Source organism: Lagopus muta, chromosome 7 (assembly GCF_023343835.1).
Source record: "Lagopus muta isolate bLagMut1 chromosome 7, bLagMut1 primary, whole genome shotgun sequence".
NCBI classification, from domain to species: Eukaryota; Metazoa; Chordata; class Aves; order Galliformes; family Phasianidae; genus Lagopus; species Lagopus muta.
Genome location: NC_064439.1, coordinates 36422570 through 36441045, shown reverse-complemented (window position 1 = coordinate 36441045; position 18476 = coordinate 36422570). Strand labels below are relative to the sequence as shown.

The window sequence follows — 18476 nt, the reverse complement described above, 5'->3', positions numbered from 1 at the left end:
TTTTCAGAATCTCAAAAGAGGCTGTATGAATGATGGCTGTAACACATCGCGAACTGTGGATGAGGGGTGGGAGACGATGCTGCCCACAGGTGCTGTAAAGCTTCCCATGGCTGGCAGTGGCAAGTGTTGCCCAGGCCTCCTTGGCCATGGAGGAGAGACAACCCAGAAAAAGCAAATCCAAGAGTCAGATTCTGAACTGGCCCACAAATTTCCATGTCCTGTGGCAAACTGGGATTTACCTGCCCTCTGCCTGCCTCCCCTCCCAGGCTGTTTTGTGGAGGGATGCTGATTGGTGCAAGAAGAAGAGATGACTGCCCTGTGTAACTCCTCAGCTGCTGAGGAAGCCTGCAGGAAAACCATCATCTTCTTTCACCTTGCAAGCTCTGGCCTGGTGGTAGTTACACAATCCTAAATCTGTTGAAAAGGACAAGCTGAGCAGCCCCATCCCATTTTCACTTCCCAAAGAAGCAAAAGTAAGATGCAGCATAGCGGAGATGACATATTGCTTTCCTCATGCAGACACTGCCTCAAATTGCATCTAATGTGGGAAACGCTGACGTGTAGCTTTCTGGATGCTGTGTAGTTTGCCATATACACATTTTAAAGTTATGCAAGGTCATCTCTGTTATGTATGTAGAGAGAAGTCAAGTGATATCATCATTCCAGGTTAGCTCCATTTTCTTTAATATGGTCATATTTTAACCTTTGACGCCACTTAAATGGTTCCTATAAAGGATGCATTCTAATTCCATTTACCCCCTAATGAAAACACCTAAACAATCCCATTCAGAGACTCAAGGGAGCGTGTGGGTGTATAGTAGGAGTTATTCTCAGACAATTGAATGGTAGAGGAGTAATTTATCTTTTTTTGAAAGGCAAGTGCTCTCTATGGATTTACTCTCTTTGGTTCTGCAGTTTTTAGAGGATATCTCTTTTTTTTTTTAAAAAATAAAAGTTCAGGTCAGAGAAATGTGAATTATGGGAAATAATGAAAAACAGAGCTATCTTCTGAAAATTGTAAAAATACTATAAAGAAGCTTTTGAAGGGTAATGATAAGGAACATTACATTCAGTTATGGAAGTAAGTAACAACAAACTCATCTGTTTACCTACCGGTGAATGCCAAAACCTTCTGAGTATTGTGAAACAGATTTATACAAATAAAAAAAAAACACAAAACAACCCTTTGTATAGTCTCTAGGAAGAAAATGAGGTTATTTTTCTAAAGGAGGGAGAGAAAATGATTACAGAGAAAAGAAGTACATGTGAAGCTATGACTGGCTTTTCACTGAGTATAAGTTTTAGGACAGAAAGACCGTTTACAAAATTGAGGAAGAGCAGAATAAAATGGAATACAGTTGAGTGACTGGAGACAACTGATTGCATGCAGGACAAATTACTCCTGGATCTCAGAGTAATTTTGATCACTGGTTTTCCAACATGATCTAGTCTCAGAATCCCTCACTATCTCAGTTTTGCACCTAATGTTCATAGGTCTAAACCTGAGAAGCCACCATGCCACTTGCAGCCATGAGGGTGACCAGCTTAACCTCTGGTGAGACCAACAGGGTGGCGTGTAAAAGCACTGCAGCTCTGAAAGGGACGATTCCACAAACACACCTCATGCACTTTCAGACTACACTGAATTTGTTGTTTCAAATTGTATCTAGAGGAAGAAATGGTCCTCCATTTTTGTGTATCAGCAAATAAGGAATTACAATGTGCACTCAGGAACTGCCTCATTCAGCCTGTTTGGATTCATCTCCTATTCTCCATTCTTCATTCCTCTCACTGAAGCTGGGCAACTGAGCAAGGAAAGATTCAGAATCCACAGGAGAATAAATGGAAACAAAACTCTTTTGCTTGGCCAACACTGGAAGCAGGATTGAGATCCCAGGGCTCTCATTCCTGCAGTTTTACAAAATTTCCTTTCAAGCTCTTTCATTTCTTACAAGGGTGCAATCCTGCAGTCCTTCTTGAGATGAAACTTCTGTCTTTCGCTAATATTCCCCAGGAGTTCTGTTTTAATAAAACTGTAGTGGCACTACCTGAAGTGGAAGAAGTTGTACTGCATACAGAAAAGGTTATATATATATTAAAAAATACGATGCCCTTTATGATGATGTTCATGGACTCCCTCCCTCAGGAGGGAGTAAGAATTCTCATGTTGGTTTGTCAGAGTTTATGAGCAATAGATTTGTCTGCTCAAACAGAAAGAATAATAAAAAACAAGAACAGGCCTACACTTTTTAGTCATTTTAGAAAAATACTGTAAAGCAACCTAAGTGAACATTATTTACAGGTATGAGGAACACAATATCCATGTAATAACCTTTGTATTAATTAGCATCCTTAAATTTCTGACTGGGTGCACTTCATTTTATCTGTGCCAAGCACTGAGGCTGCCTTTCTATGACAGGATGATCCATCTCTGCTTTACAGCTACAGATTAGTAGCATGCACACAAGCAATTGTTGGGATACTTAATGGATTATCACATCAAGTGCATAATAAATGACTGACCTCATGATGCTCACTGTTTAAAGGGCGAGGTTTAGATATACGCCAAGAGATGAACTTCAGACAGTTCTTACAAAACTTTAGTTGGCAAAAAATAGCCACGGCTTAATACATCAAAGGAAAACATACGTGATCATCTCTAGCAGGAAATATTAGCTCATAATTACTTTTGTTTGACCTACAGAAAAGTCTGATATGCAAACTGTTCTGCGTTTGCTGCAACAAAATGCATTGTGTGAGACATAGCAAAGAAGTGATCACGATTTAAATCATGTAATAGTATGCATACGAGGGAATTTTTAACATTTTTGAAAATGAAACAGTATGCAATGTGAATAATTATTCATTATATTCATGGTAATTATGAAGCTGAGTAACTACTCACTCCGTCTCGGGAAAAAACATCAATATGAATAAGCACAGCAATGCTAAATGTATGCTCTATAGAAATATACTTAGTTTACACAAACATAATAGCAGAAAACGTGAACGGGGATTTACATTATCTCTCATGTACCCAAGAGGGCAAGAAAAAAAATTTCCTGAACTGAACAGCTTTCTGAAAGTAAAAGAACAGCGTGAGAGAAAAAAAGGAAATGGAAAATTGTCCAGGTTAGAGAGGTTCAGAATTGAAACAATATTGTAAGATGCAAAATGTCAAAAGCATTATCTGACAAAGTCAGCATGAGTTTTATTAAAATGATTTTAGCTTAATCTAAAATTTAGTTACTACTATATTTAGTAATGACATAGGGAAATTCAGTAATAAAGTCTGTTTATAGGCAGCAACACTTTTAAGGACTTACTGCCTTTTTAATTTTTACAAAGCAAATCCTCCCTTACATAGAATAAAACATGTAGGCTGTATAGTCCCAGACACACTTCCTCCCTGAGTTCCCCAAGTGCTCCTTTCCTTCAGAACTGACTTGATTTTGCACTTTTACAGTTTGTTCGTCCTCTTTTGTAACAATATAGATAAAACTCCCTTTCACATCTATATACATGCATCTCTACACATAAAAAAGGACAAGAAAGAGCAATGATGTAAGATGTACTTTCAGCTCATGAGCAGATTTTATGCAGTAGTGAGAACGTGTGCAATGTGGCACAATTACATAGATCCCAAAGTATCCAATAGCCAACCCAGGTCCCCTTTTGAAAGTGAGTTTGACAGGCAAAATGCGAACCATCCCTGTGAGGTAAAAGACATCCCCACAAAATACCTCTGCAGGTACCTGGTATATAGAGCATTTGTAGCAAATAGAAAGAAATTATGAACTTTCTAAGCTTTGGGGAGGGAAAGAATCATAGAATGGCTTGGGTTGGAAAAGACTCCAAGGATCATCAAGTTCCAAGCCCCCTAGCACAGGCAGAGAGAAGGAAGATCTTTGCTGGTTAGAGTGATTTTCATCAAGACTAAACAAGTAAGTACAAACCAGTGATATAAATTAATATATTTAGGAGAGAAATCCGTTCATTAGAAGAAATGGCAATTCAACTTGGCAAGTAGTAGAAGAATTCTCAGATATCTGAATTCAAAGGAAATCTTGGAGATTTACATGGTATTGTTCTATCAAATGTCTTTTGCATTTATTGGTAATAAAATATAGTTGTGAATCTCTTCTTCTGCCTAAAGTGTTTCTGCCCTCCATGTCTCATGATGCTGTCATTTGGGGACACACTGAAGTTTCTGAAGGAGCCACCTGAGTTGACCCACACTGAGCTGAATGCTGTGTACTGCCCTATAGATGCAGCATTGCCTGCAGACACACAGCCTATGGCATACAGGGAGCATTCCAGCAAGTGGTGGTGAGGCACGTGGTGTCAGGGATAACAGTGACAGGAAACTGTTGTATTGAAAGGCTGGTCATGTCATGGGGAGGGCAACAGAAAGCAGACTGAAGCCCTGCCTACAACAGAGCTGAAGATATGGTACACGGTGGTGATCAGACAGCCTGAATTTAAGGTGACTGTGAGTTTGGGAGGCTCACATGTAAACTGGGTTAATGGAAACAAACATAAGTGAAAGTATGGGTCTACCAAGTAAGCTTTGTTTGAGCAATTTAGGCTAGCAATATCAAGGAATGCTTATTTTTTCTCATCTACCCTTGCAAGCAGGCAAAAGTGTCCTTAGCAGCCAATCACTTACACACTAAGTGAGATAAAGTAGAGTAAAGCTGAGAATAAAAGGAAGTGCCCATTGTACACGACACTGAATTTATGAAATTAGTACAAAGATTGTACCAAAGCAGAAGGATTCCAAATAATGATATTTTGTGCTTAGAGATTAGAATTATATGGCAATTACATATAACAAACTGAAGAGATGTTTAATATTGCCATTAAGATCAGACTCTACACACACTGTATATTATATTTACAAAAGGAAAAGACTTCCCGTGCAGTCTCAGAGTTAATTTAAAACAGCTAAGCTTTCAAATGCTGAGAACAATTTTTCAGTCATTTGATAGACATATGAGATTTACAGGGAGGAAATGGAGTTTTCTGTTATTTTAATTTTGATTTAGAGGTGATTTAGCGTAGTGCAGCTTTCAAGTCCTGTGAACCATTTTTCAGTCAACTGAGATTAAAGTCCCTAGCAAGATTAATTGTAGAGTTGGGATTAAGAGATTTTATAAATCACTCAAATTAAAAAATAAAGCTAGCAGAGTACTAGGATAATGATAGATATATCCATATTGTATCAGCTACTGCTAAATTGAATTGACACTGTAATAGACTGAACACAGTCAAATATCTGTGTAGAAGTTATTAATGAGGTTATTCTTGATGTAAATGCAGACACCACTACAGTGACAACTCCTGTGGGGAGTGTGCTCTTGTGGAGTGCTCACTGTTCTGCAAATACCTGTATGAAAGACTAAGCAAAGATTTCCTGGTCTGGAAGGACAGTATGCAGGATGACAGAATTATCACCCTTCCTTCAATAATTCTCGCTCCTATAACATTGCATTATTAATTTGCCATGATCGTTAAACTGTAGAAGACTTCAGGTCAAAAAGTTTGTATACTTATATACAATTGGCTAAATCCAATTGTATGAGCTTGAACAACTGCCAAGTCCTGCACTTCAGTCACAAAAACCCCGTGTACTGCTACAGGCTTGAAGCAGAGTGGCTGGGAAGCTGCATGGAGGAAAAAGTTTTGTGCGTGTTAGTTGGCAGCTGGCTGAATGTGAGCCAGCAGATTGCCCAGGTGGCCAAGAAAGCCATAGGCATCCTGGCTTGTATCAGAAATAGTGTTGTCAGCAGGAGTGGGGAGATGATCATCCTTTTGAATTCAGCGCTGGTAAAGCCACACCTTGAGTACTGTGTTCAGTTCTGGGCCCCTTACAAGAAAGATATTGAGGCCCTGGAGTGTATCCAGAGAAGGGCAACAAAGCTATGAGGGGACTAGAGCACAAGGCTTATGGTGAGCGGCTGAAGGAGCTGGGATTGTTCAGTCTAGAGAAGAGGAGGCTCAAGGGAGATCTGATCACTGTCTACAGCTGCCTGAAGGTAGTTTGCAGTGAAGCGGGGGTCAGCTTCTTCTCCCAGGTAGCAGTGATAGGACTAGAGGGAATGAACTCAAGTTCTACCAGGGGAGGTTCAGGCTGCATTTTAGGAAAAAAATTTCTTAGAAAAAGCGGAGAGGCTGCCCAGAGAAGTGGTAGACTGGAATTCCCTGGCAGTGCTCAAGAATCATGTAGATGTGGCACTTCGGACATGGTTCAGTGGGCATTAAGGTGATGGGTTGATGCACTGAACTACATGGTATTAGAGGTCTTTACCAACCTTAATGATTCTGTTATTCTATTTTGCTGTTTTGTGAGGTCTGCTCCAAAAGTAATCCCTCCTATTTTATTATGTTGCTGACCAATGTTGGAGGCAGATGGTGGTGGTACGGCAGTAGAGGTTGAACCTTCCCAACAATATTCCATTACATGTTGTTGCCATGTGACAGATGGCAGTAGAGGGGCAGATTTTTATGAGTGTGTATAATTGTTCATAGCTGGTGAAAATGCATGGCTAATAGTGATGACTATGTTGTAAAAATAGCGTTTTGTAGCTGAGAATTTGCTCTATCAAATAGTGTTATTGAGCTCTATCTGTTGTAGTTTTCATGAAAATAAATGGGAAGCATTACTTTCAGAGATCTACATAAACCCACAGATACACATCCACCCACATATGCAAACTGTGTATCCCATCCAAAACCCCGGAGAGGGAGAGATGAAACAAGAGAGAGCTTTCCTCTGTAAAAGTCAAGGAGAGAACTGTCTGAATCCATTAGGGAGGAAAGGAAGATAGCAGGAAAAAGAAATCTCAAAGATATTTTCACAAAGGGCAGAGGGGTCATTAAAGCATTGGAGAAATGCAACGTTATTTCTTTGGCAAGCCATCTAAGCACTTTTCTTCATTTCTTTACGTGGCTGCTCTGAATGGGCTGCAGCTTTCTTGATTCTAGAACTTGCTGCACTAGGAGGCAAACATCTCATTTTGGGGCTGAAGTGAAGCCTCTTCACTTTATGACCAAGACTGAAATCTCACTACATTTGGCCTTTGGCAGAGATCATGTATATATTGTTCAACATTTTGCAAATCCAGTGTGAGACTTGGGGCACTGCTGTAAGGATGGGGTGGTTCTGCAGGTTGCCCGCTTCTTGGCTTGCTCAGCCATTTCCATGGACTTACTGAAACTTCCTTGCAGTGGAGGCCAGCCAGGATTTTTAATTGGTTGAGGCATCCCAGAAAGCCAAAGCTAATTTGTCCATTCTCAGATGAGTTGTTCTAAAAATCTTATTCCCTGGTTACACAGAGAAATGGAAGTTAGTCTGGGATGGCAAATTGAAGCAAAATGCCATGAGTCCTCAAGGCAAACAGAGCTGAAGGATCACTGAACTTTGGCTCAGAAAGCTGGGAGTCCAGTTTCAAGGCATGAGACCAAGCTGAAAGACTAAAATAGACTGACTTCAAAGGGGAAAAATAAAAATCATGAGAGCAAATTATGCTCTGACCTACCACGTGGTATCTTCTAGTTTGTTGAAAAGAAAAACTTATTTTGATACTGTGGTTATGGTCCAGCTTTAGAAAGACACTGACATAACAGGTATCACTACACAGGCAGATAGAAGGAAAACTGATCTGTAGGGGAAAGACTGAAGGGAAGCCCGATGGCGGCAATGTTTGCATGTACAAAACCACGAACGTAAAATAAGGCACATAGTGCAAGGATTAGAGATAAAAGGTGAAAAAACTGAAGAAAGCAGGTTAGCTATCTGGAAAACCAAATGAAAATGACTTTGTACATTCCCCTCATTCTCAAAAAACAGGTTGAATCATCTTTTCTTCATGTGCAAATGTGCCCTCAGATTTTTAATTTTAATCCGTGTTTTCCCATACGAAGCAGAATTGATCAATGTGGTCAAAATAAGCATTAACTCTGTTTATGGAAGGAATTTGGATCCTCTAGAAAATATGAAGACCTTTGTATAATAATAATAAAAAAAAGGTTACATCATTTAAAAAAAAAATTATAATAATAAAAATAAAGTACATTTATCCAGAATTTACTTTCAATATATTAATTTATTTTCTAAATTTAGAAATTATTTTTCACTTCCCAACATGCATTTACAAAATGCACATGCATGGTAAGAGTATGTGACATCTCAAAATAGATTTGGAAAAGGGCTTGTAGAAACCTTTCTGCAGATTTTAATACTCTTTGGATTAGGCCCTTTAATAACAATAACTGTGTGACACAGGCATTTGCCTTTGGAACCTCAAGCTGGGTCAAGTAATCACACCTGGGAAATACAGTTTCTGTTTCTTCCCTGGTCTTCTGTGGTCACATTTTTAGTAGATCAGTTTTGACAGCACTCATTTAAATGTTTCCTTAGTTCATGGTAAAAGAGGGATGAAAGTGGCCCACAGAAATCTCAGGAGGAATGTATGAATTCAATCATAGCAAGAAACATGAATTAATCCCTTTCTGCCATGTACTGACATGGAGGTAACCTTGCCAACAGTTAGGGATACATTTTATGTCCTTCTCAGCATGTTCCACAGTTATGTATTTTCTCTCTAGTTTTCTTTCTTTCTTTTTTCCTTTTTTAAACTTTTTTGAGCTGTGAAGAGTGGGATATACTTTAAAAAATTCTAAGATTATTTATTTACGTAACCTTAAGTACAATGATTTTAAAGAGAGTCTCAATATCACAAATCTCATGGTGAAGCCAAAAAGTTGCCAGTACAGTGACATGATAGCACTGTACAGTGATGCCTTATGTTATGTTCCACAGAACCAGCACTTTTCTTTAGCTAGAAATAAGTGTTTCAAGAACATATTTAGACACCATCTCCTAATGATACTGACTGGCAGCAGCTACCTTATGACTCTCATAGTCATCTTTCCACACTGCTTTATTCAAGGGACTACCCAGACTGTTTAACCTGTGAATTGATTTCACAAGACCTGAAAAAAATGTGTAATGAAGTAGCAACAGTTTAAGATTTCTTACAGTGGGATTGAAAATAGGGGTTATTTATGACAGTGGCTCAAGTAAATAGAATAAGAATCTACGTGTACAAAATACACTAGTGAAATATTAGTTCTATCTGACACGGTCGTCCCCTGTGCACATGTACTCATTACTTTCTTATAGATAACAATTTCTCTCACCATAAATACTGCCCTTTTAGTAACACAATATGGCATCATCAGCTATCTTGTCCTTTATCAAGCAATACATTTTCATATGATTTATATGCACACATTTTTCACAATGACAATTGGCTTCAAGATAAAGACAGACAAAAAATGTATTAAAAAGCAGAGTAAGCACCACCACTTTGCTTGATATTTCATTAATAAGCAATGCACAGCTGCATTGTTAGTGTCTGAAAATAATACACTTGAGAAACACAACTGAGGGTGGACTGAGAAAGTCTTTGTCTCATGGGGAAACAGCAAACTGGACTATTACATTTTATTTTAAAAGGATGCTGTTGTATACATTGCCTAAAATTCAACAGATTTAACAAAAAAAAGGAGAAAATATAACCCTGCACCCTGCTTTTCAGATTTGATTATTTACATATCAGGTTTGAATCATTGTGAGAGCTTCATGTTCTGTTTTATGCTCAAGAAATCCATTCAGTGGAGATGCCAATACCCAGTAAACAAATATACTCAATAAATAAATAGAAGGAAAGTAAGGAGAAGAGAGCATTGCCTGAGTTCAGCGTTCCATGCTTTAATTGACTGACAGAAGCCTCCAGTTATAAAGTTTCAACTTTTTTCTTCATTGCACAATCTCCTGTAATATTTGTCTGTGACCTCAAAGTTTCCCTAAACTGGAACACTAGAAATGGGAAATAAAGATAGGTCATCTCTATCTGCTACAGCGTGTGGTTTTCTCCCATCTTTTGGCCATTGATTGGGAAAGTGCAGTTTGAAGAATGACAAATATTTTGAACACCTCTTACTCTTTTTTTAACACATTTTTCTGATAATAATGTAAACTACTATAAATACTACCATCGCTGCATTAAAATTTTATTTACAAATGCTCCTCTTTAAATATACTACAGCAACCAAATAGGGATCAACTTATCTTTCACTGCAATCTCATCTATTATAGGCAAACACGATATCTCAACCCTTTCACATCTGTGTCAAAAACAGGGAAACATTTTTGCTTCCACAACTCTTATGGGGACCTGTTCCAAAACCTCACTTTTCACACTTGGAAGGTGGAAAATTAACTTATTTTCACTTTGTTTCATAATACACAGGCCCATCAATTTATTTTATTCTATTAACAGCCTTGCTGGGTAAGTTTTAAAGTTTCTCCTTATGCTAGTGAATATGGGTGTTAGGAATTGTAGTCAGTCTTCCAGATGAAGTCTTACAAGTGTCTTGTATATGATGCCAGCAATTCCTTATCTCTATAGGAAATGTCAGATGATGCATCTTAGGAATATATTACTTTTTTTTTTCAGATGCATTAGGCTGGTGGTTTGCAATAATCCTTTGATCAACCAAAATATTCCATTCTGACATCCTCTCTCAACAGTTATTACTATTGGGTATCAGTGAGATTTCACACTGCTACTCTTCATCCCATTTTTGTTTCTCTGGTCTTCAAAACCACTAGATATTTCCTGTATGAAATTCTAAGCCTTCTCTGTCATGGTAATGATCTGCCAGCTTCATATTATTGGAAGAGCTTTACATTTTGTGGTTAGCATCATTACTGACAGCATTAGAAAACAAATCTGTAAGGAATTCTGTTAGTTCTTGACTTTCTATTCAATTTCTTGTCTTTGCTGACGTATTTCCAAAGCCTTCCAGAAAATAAACACAAAGCAATTAAATCTTTGCAATGTAGTCTGCATCTGGAGAAGTAATTTGTATGAGGTAGCACAAAAGGTGCATTTTTTGTCAGGCTGCCACAGACCCATGGTGAATGATATGGGTCAACTGGAAAGATTCTTCAGCTGCTTACAAAAGATGCAACTCAAATATAATTACCTTCATAGTCGAAACAAATCCAAATTAAACAAATAACTGCTGGAAATTATACAACCATTTGCTAAATCAATCCATATCTATCCAACTGTACCAGAGACATGCAAGCAAGTTTTAGGCAATCATTTAAATTCTTTCCATCAAAATACTCTGTTTAAATATTCATTATTGCCTTGAGAGTTTTATATTTCATCCTACAACAGTATACCAACATAGATGTTAGAAATATCACAAGGAGAGGATTCCTATCAGACTTTTAATATCCTCCTACTAACCTTAGGTGGTTTAAAGGGATAGTCCGGTGAAAAGGTAATGTCAAGGAAGAAAACTCCACCTTCATATACTGACCCTGGAGGTCCCAGTATAGTTGACCTCCATTCATAAATGTTGTCTCCTTTGGGTCCAGCACTAAAATAGAAAACAAAAAAAAATATAACATAATAACCACATACAATTAAGAAAATACTGCATCAGTTACACTCTATTAGTAGTAGTGCTGGATTTGCAGCAATGCTTTGGGTTGAAAATTGAGTACTGTAGTTGATTAGTTAGTCCTGCATGACACATCTTACTGGTGTCCTGAGCTCTGTCAGTGAAGCAATATATTCAGCCAAGAAGAAGTATTAAAATCACATTATAAATTATTCAAATAAGCACAGAAAAATTCCTGGCGGTCTTATCTCAAATATTCTACTGGGCAGATGTGAAGTATTTACTGTACAAGGATACAGAGACTTTGCTGAGATGCCTTGTCACCGTCTTGCCTCACAAGCCATCCTATTTTCATCCACCTTCTCATCCACCTACCTCATCAGTAGCAGTGTAATTACACACATTATTATACAGCACATACTGTACTAATGACAGCGTGGTACAAATGACCTTGCAGCTGCACTTTCTAAGTTACTATCCTAAGGACTCCTGTCACTAGTACAGAAAGCTGCTTTAGATGGCAATTTTTAAGCCATAAACAAGAAGCAGGTTCAACTGTTGGATTAAGTTAATTCAAAGTTCTCACTTAAAAACACTGTACTGAAACAATATTTAAAATCTTATCTACACATTCAATGCTTGGAAAAAAAGCAAATTAAAAACTAATAAATTTTTTGAGCATTTCTATTCCAAAAGCTTATATAGCCTTTTTTCATACAACATAATGCTTATCCACAGAAAGATGTATTTTACCCAGAGTGGCCTCTTAAGATATATGAAGACTTCTTTTTAGTTCACAGCCTGCTGATACAAGTCCTTGAAACAGGACATGAATTTTAATTAGGATCAGTTGGGATGGGAACTTCTGAATATCTGATCAATATTTTTCAAAGGAATGCAGCGTTGGTAGATTTTTTAAATAAGTGACGTGGTATTGTCTTAAGGCATTTCTTGTGAAACTATTCGTGTTATATTTGCAATAAAGATTTCTACAGTATGCAAGGGTTAGTGAAATAACCCTGCGCACAGAACAGATGAAAGCTCTTGGCTATGCTCCATGCCTCACAATGTACCCAAGGCATACAATTATTATACGACATCATGTCATGTTCACTACTCAACTATTCATTTTGTTCGCTGAAAGTTAATAAAACCCTCTTTCACCTGAAATTCCTTGGGCTCCCTTCATTAAAACTTCTGACTGCATGATTCCCTTCATACAATGCAGTGTCTTAGTGTGGCATAGTTCATTAGTCATGGTACCTACATCAATTTTCTCTAATAGCTGTTAATGCTTCTTGGCTTTCTAAACTATGTGCTTTCTTAACAAAAATGGGTTACAGAGAATATAACATTATGGAACATTAATTAGCTATCAGCCATAGTAACACGACTAACAATTGTTTTAAAGATAAAATCTGGCTTTTAAAATGTCACAGTAGCAAAGTGTTGACTGTTTGCCATCCATCCATCCATCCATCCATCCACCCACCCATCCACATTTCACAGTGTCTGCAATACATCAAGTTGCTAGCTGCCAAACAAATTTAATTTACCCAGTTCTCAGTTTGCATTAACCTTTGAATAATAAAGCACAGCTGAGACTGCTCTAAGAAACAGACCAGAAAATGAATAATTAAAAACACCTCCACTGCCTTTGGAAAGACCAATGCCGAGTCAACAGGGAAGGTTTAATTGTGACTGAACTAGGCATTAAGGGGCTAATTGAACTCTTTATAAACCCAAACGAATGTGGGACTACATCAGTGCTATGATATACAAAGTTCACAGAAAGTAAAGCCTTAAAAAAAAAAATAATCAGGCAATTAGTTCAAATAGAAAGAGGTAAGAAGCAGGGGCAGCCTAAATCTTACATGAAACAAGTCTCTAACACGTGAAGAAAATCCTTTCTCTTTTTCTGCAGAAAAATGTTCTAATGCTTGGAGAAGAAATGACTCAGTTGATGCCAGCAGGTTAAAATGGAAGTGATATAAATATCAATCCCTGAGAAACAGTTGAAAAAAGCAAGCAACAACAGCAAGCCCTGTCTTTATTAGAGCTTACATAGCCAGCAGAGAGGATGGCTGGGCTTTTCTTGGGTTTAAGCAAGGCTCACTTTTTTGTTCAAAACTTCCTCTGATAGTGGCAGTTTCATAATGTATATTATTTTTATTTGTTTTGCCTATTTATTTAATTGCATTAACATTTGAAATGAGCATTCATTAATTAAAATAGTTGGAAAATGCTCCATCTGCCAGTTGAACTGTTTCGGTGCATCCAGCTACAAACCCAGCCTGATCACATTCTGAGGATGCTGATTAACATTAATTGAAGGTTTTCTTTGCAAATGAGAGATGAAGCTTTATTAAGCATTTTTATTAATTCGAAGAATAGCTGGAATTGTATAGAGTGTGGGTAGATTGCTGTTATCAATGTTGCCTGTTGGAGGGCTTGCTGGCAGCAAGGCCATTCAGCTCATGTAAAATACGGATTCATGTGCACAGTCAACAGCTGGTACTGAGGGCAACAGCATGCACAAGCATAACGTTTTTTCCCTTGCACATTAATAATACAACAAGTTTGACAGGTGTATTATCTTTGTTTCCTTTCTCTTCTAATTGTTAAGCCTTTTATTTATGCACATTATTGGCAACAAGCACTACGACTCATCAGACTTCACCAGAGAAAATTCCCATATGTGCAAGACCTCAGCCAGAGCCTGATTCTGTAAGGTTTATAATGCAAGAGGATTTAATTGCCCTTCTTTCTACATGGATATTTGCCCAGCACACTGAAACCCAAATGGTTTACATTCACTGTGATTTATATTCCGACTCTATTAGTGTTACTGGCAACTGAACCACAGATCTCAAAGAAAGTAAACTAAACATCTCAGTTCCTGGAGTCCTGTCATCTTTGGAAGGACAGATTCGGATGTACACCTGCTCAGCAAAGGGCAAACTAACTGCCTTGAACTGAGCCGATCCCAGACAAGGCATGTAAGAGCTGGTGCTGCCAACCTGGTGCAGAATCAATGGAGATGGTACTCCCAGTGCTTCCTGTGTTATCTCCTAGCGGCAGAGGGCTGAAGGGGTGCAGCTGGGCAGGAAGGCCCTTGAGGCTTTAAGTTACCAAGGCTTATCAAAAGGCAGCTCCCCTCTGCCATAATTTCCCACAGAGCAAAGCCTGTTCCACATGCCTGGAGCTGAGGTGGCTGGATGTGGAGCCCCTTTTGGCAGCAGCATGGGTGTATGATATTCAGGAGAAAGAAGTCAATAAAATCATTTCCTTTGTACTCCACTTTCCTTCGCCTCTGCCTGTATCCATCCATTCTGTCTCTACTTCCAACGTATGTACTTGCAAATGAAATGTATGCACTCAATTGCAGTTAGTTGCAAAATACTTTAAATGCTGCTATAACTGAATTCATTTTGCTTTAAATACACTTAATGTGCTGAGTGTTTTCCATTCCCTCAAGATGTTTTAGGCAGGCAGTCACTTGAAAGTAGTGCAGCTAAAAACTGCTTGTCCAGTACAATGAATCAAAAATCCCAGGCTTTCCCTGCATTTAGAACATACTAAAATACTCATCCTAAAATGATGTTGAAGGGCTGTGTGTAAGCAACAGCTTGTATGAGACATTCCAGATGAAAACTTATCTGGAGAAGTTAGAAAAGTACCGTTGACTTTTAGTTTTATCAGAGGTGATTTTCCACTGCCAGAATATAATTCAAAGCAGTGAAAATACAGAAGGTCAAAGAAATAATGGTATCCCACATGTTTATCAAGTAGCCATATGGAATAAGTTAGTCAAAATAATGTTATTATTTTCTAATCTAAGTTAAGTTTCTTGACTAGGGATCACATGCCTCCCCGGTGTCTATAATGAGGTAGCATAACCTCATGCTTTGTTTCTGGTGAAGTGGAAAATGAGGACCAATCCAGTGTCTTCCTTTGCACTCTTTGTCTCTAATCTTGTGGGAATCTACTTTTACATTGTAGCTGCACTCTTTAGCACAAGGGCAAGGCAAGCCTGTAGCACAAGAAAAAGAAGTAACTTCAGTTGGCTTCCTACTTCTGATGTGTGAATGGTGTGTGAAGGGAGACAATCAGGCCAAATAAAACAGGAAAGCAGGATGGCTGAGAATCCTTCCCATTCCTCAGTACTCAGAAAGAACTGGAAATGTTCTTCCTGACTGGCTGAGGTTAAGTTCATTTTTATCTTCTTCCTTTAGAATAGGGTGGAACCAGTCTGTTGCACTAACTTTGTCCATGCTAACTTATATTCTTTGATATTCTCTATGGTAATTCATCTTTGTCTAATGTGAACTGCATCAGCACATAGAAAGAAACCTCAGAACTGTGGTTCCCCTGCATGAAGTGCAGTCTGTGGTGTACACAGACCCTCTAACTATCTTTGGTAACATATGGCAGCAGCAGAAGGCCCTATGTAATGTTTACTGTTTAAGCAATTTCCCTCTGTAGATAGCTCACCACACAATCATTTCCCCTTGCAAGACATACAGCACAATTTCTTGCAGTCCTGTTTCATGCACATCTAAAGTCATGCTAGAATTGATTCTGCCTCTAGCAGCCTCAGTGAATGCTTCTGAGAAGCCACTTGGCCTGAGGGCAAAGTGGATACTAAAGTATTGGGAGATTGGCAAAATAATTTAAGAGTGCAGCTGGTGGGAAAAGAGGATGAATGTGACAAAACAGAAGACTGCAGATTCAGCTCTCAGTGAAGATACATCTCCTGAGAAACTCAGATGAAGCCTCATTAAAACAATCCCAGTACGTAATCCTGCTCTGTTTTGAATGCTGTGCTAAGCAAAAGCATTTCTTTGGTCTGCACCACAAAGCAGGACTGTCCCTGGGCCAAGTGATTAGCAGTGGGGCTCTGTGGCTGCTGGATAACCTAGGAAGAAGTAAATCAGCAGAAGGCATACTGAAGCCATCAATACCTGACCCATGGGCACACCCAACCCAGGCCTATGCAACAAGATGCAAAAACAATAGAGTTGAGAAGTGCTGGCATCATGCCCTTACAAGCAGCTGTTGTCCTCAGCCCTCCTTTCCCACTGCTGTCTCTTAGGCAGTGTCAGTAGCACCAGTCATCTACTCTCTTCCCAGTTTCCTCTTCTCTCCATTTTCCACTCCCACTCAGGTTTTCATCCCCTCCTCTTCCCTCATTACTGACAATTCTTCCTGTATTTTCTAGTTTCTCTTTGAGTGTGCTGCCTCTCCCTGCTTGCTGCATGATAAGAAATTTCTTCATGGAAGATGTTTCTTCCTTTCAGATTCATGCAGATCTCCTTCGCCATAAGCACTCCTTTTTTTCTCTTATGCATTTTTGCTATTTTTTTGTCTCTCTAGAAAGGAGGGAATTGGAAAGGTGCAGGGGAATTTTATTTCAGTAAAGCAGTTACTCTTTTTGTTCTACTCTTTCTCCATTGCCTTTCTTCTGAGACATACAAAATGAAGAGCAAGCAGAGCGGGTGCTGCAGTAACAGTGGGGTAGGGAAGGGAAAGGAGTCACAGCCGCCTACCTAAATGCTCCAGTGATATCAGTAGGTACTTTTATAAATGTATACAATAAACAGTTGCCACAGCATCCAAGGGAATACATTTCTACAAAACAAAAACAAAGAGATAAGCAGTGAGCTCTGAGACTGCCTGTGGCAGTGGGCACAGCTGTATGGTTAATAACATCTCTGCTATGAATAAAATTAGTAGGCTAGTCTCCTAAAATCAAAGAACAATTAAAGAAATAAGCCCCTTCATTACTAGAGAGAAGCAATGAACTTTGGCTGTAGCATTCATGACCTAAACCCTCATCATGACACAAACCTTTCCCAGATTTGTACCTTTAGAATGTATGACTTCATTTTACTAGATCTCATCTGTAGTGCAAAAGCTTGTTTTTCCATAATCTATATAGGTCACTACAAAAGTAACGCCTCCTATTTATTTCCATGGAAACTACAACAAAAAGTACGATAACACTATGAAAGAGTAAATTGTCAGCTACAAAGTACTATTTTTCATATATAGCCACCACCATTAGCCAAGTGTGTGGATGAGTTGATAGAGACACTCCCTTTTGAGAAGTGACAGCTACACATGGCCATCCAGAATGTGGCTTGTTTCATGCCACTGCTGAAATACACCACCAGCCTCACTGTGCTCTCATCCACTATTTGGTCTCCATAAACATTCACCAAGCATCGATGAATGTCACTGGGTGCCGTGTTTTCTGCATGGAGGAATTCAGTTACACACCTTCGCTTCATACACATGCAGACTGTGCCTCTGCTGCCATCTGTCATGTAGCAACAGAATGTAACAGAATGTTGCTGGGAGGGTTCAACCTCTCCTTCATACAGCCAAAATCCACCTTCAACATTGTGGCCAACATAATAAAAGAGGAAGTATTATTTTTGGAGCAGTACACGTATAACACTGAAGCTTGGGTCTATGCTATATCCACTATTTGGTCAACCTGCCATACTACTGATATACCAACTGGTATGTTGGTATATCAAAATAATTAGATAAGGTAAGCACCATTTTGGGGTATACATCTTTCATGAGACTTATTTATTCATAATGGAAACTGAAGGTGAAGCAACTGGGCCACTAGTCACTCAGAAAGGCTTTAGCAGGAAGAGATTTTAGATAAATCACTCTTACCACTCAGCTTCCACAACAGTGAGAAAATTCACTGTAATTCACTGAAAACCTGGCTCAGATCCTCTCCCTGTTCTTCCAGTTTTGTGATTAAAACCATTTTTCCATAAGAAACTTAGAAGAAAAAATATTACTTTGAGGCAAGCATTAAGAGAAGGAGGATATTAAGATATTTTTCTAACTCATGCTACAATCCCTTCAAAATGGTTATATCCTGATTTCATCAAATGCTTTTTATTGAAGTCAGTTAACATTTCCATCTACACTTTGGAACCAATGTGTTCGTGGTAAATGTGTCT

At 38.6% G+C, this 18476-nt stretch overlaps 1 protein-coding gene across 4 annotated transcripts in view; it reads right to left on the bottom strand.

Annotated features, from left to right (window-relative positions):
- Nucleotides 1–18476, bottom strand: part of LOC125696500 (ubiquitin-conjugating enzyme E2 E2) — a 205665-nt gene that overhangs the window by 25576 nt on the left and 161613 nt on the right. For all 4 annotated transcript variants that reach the window (XM_048952263.1, XM_048952265.1, XM_048952266.1 and 1 more), the window contains one exon: nt 11331–11463. In XM_048952263.1, coding sequence (XP_048808220.1) covers nt 11331–11463 — 133 coding nt within the window. The remainder of the gene's footprint in view (nt 1–11330; nt 11464–18476) is intronic.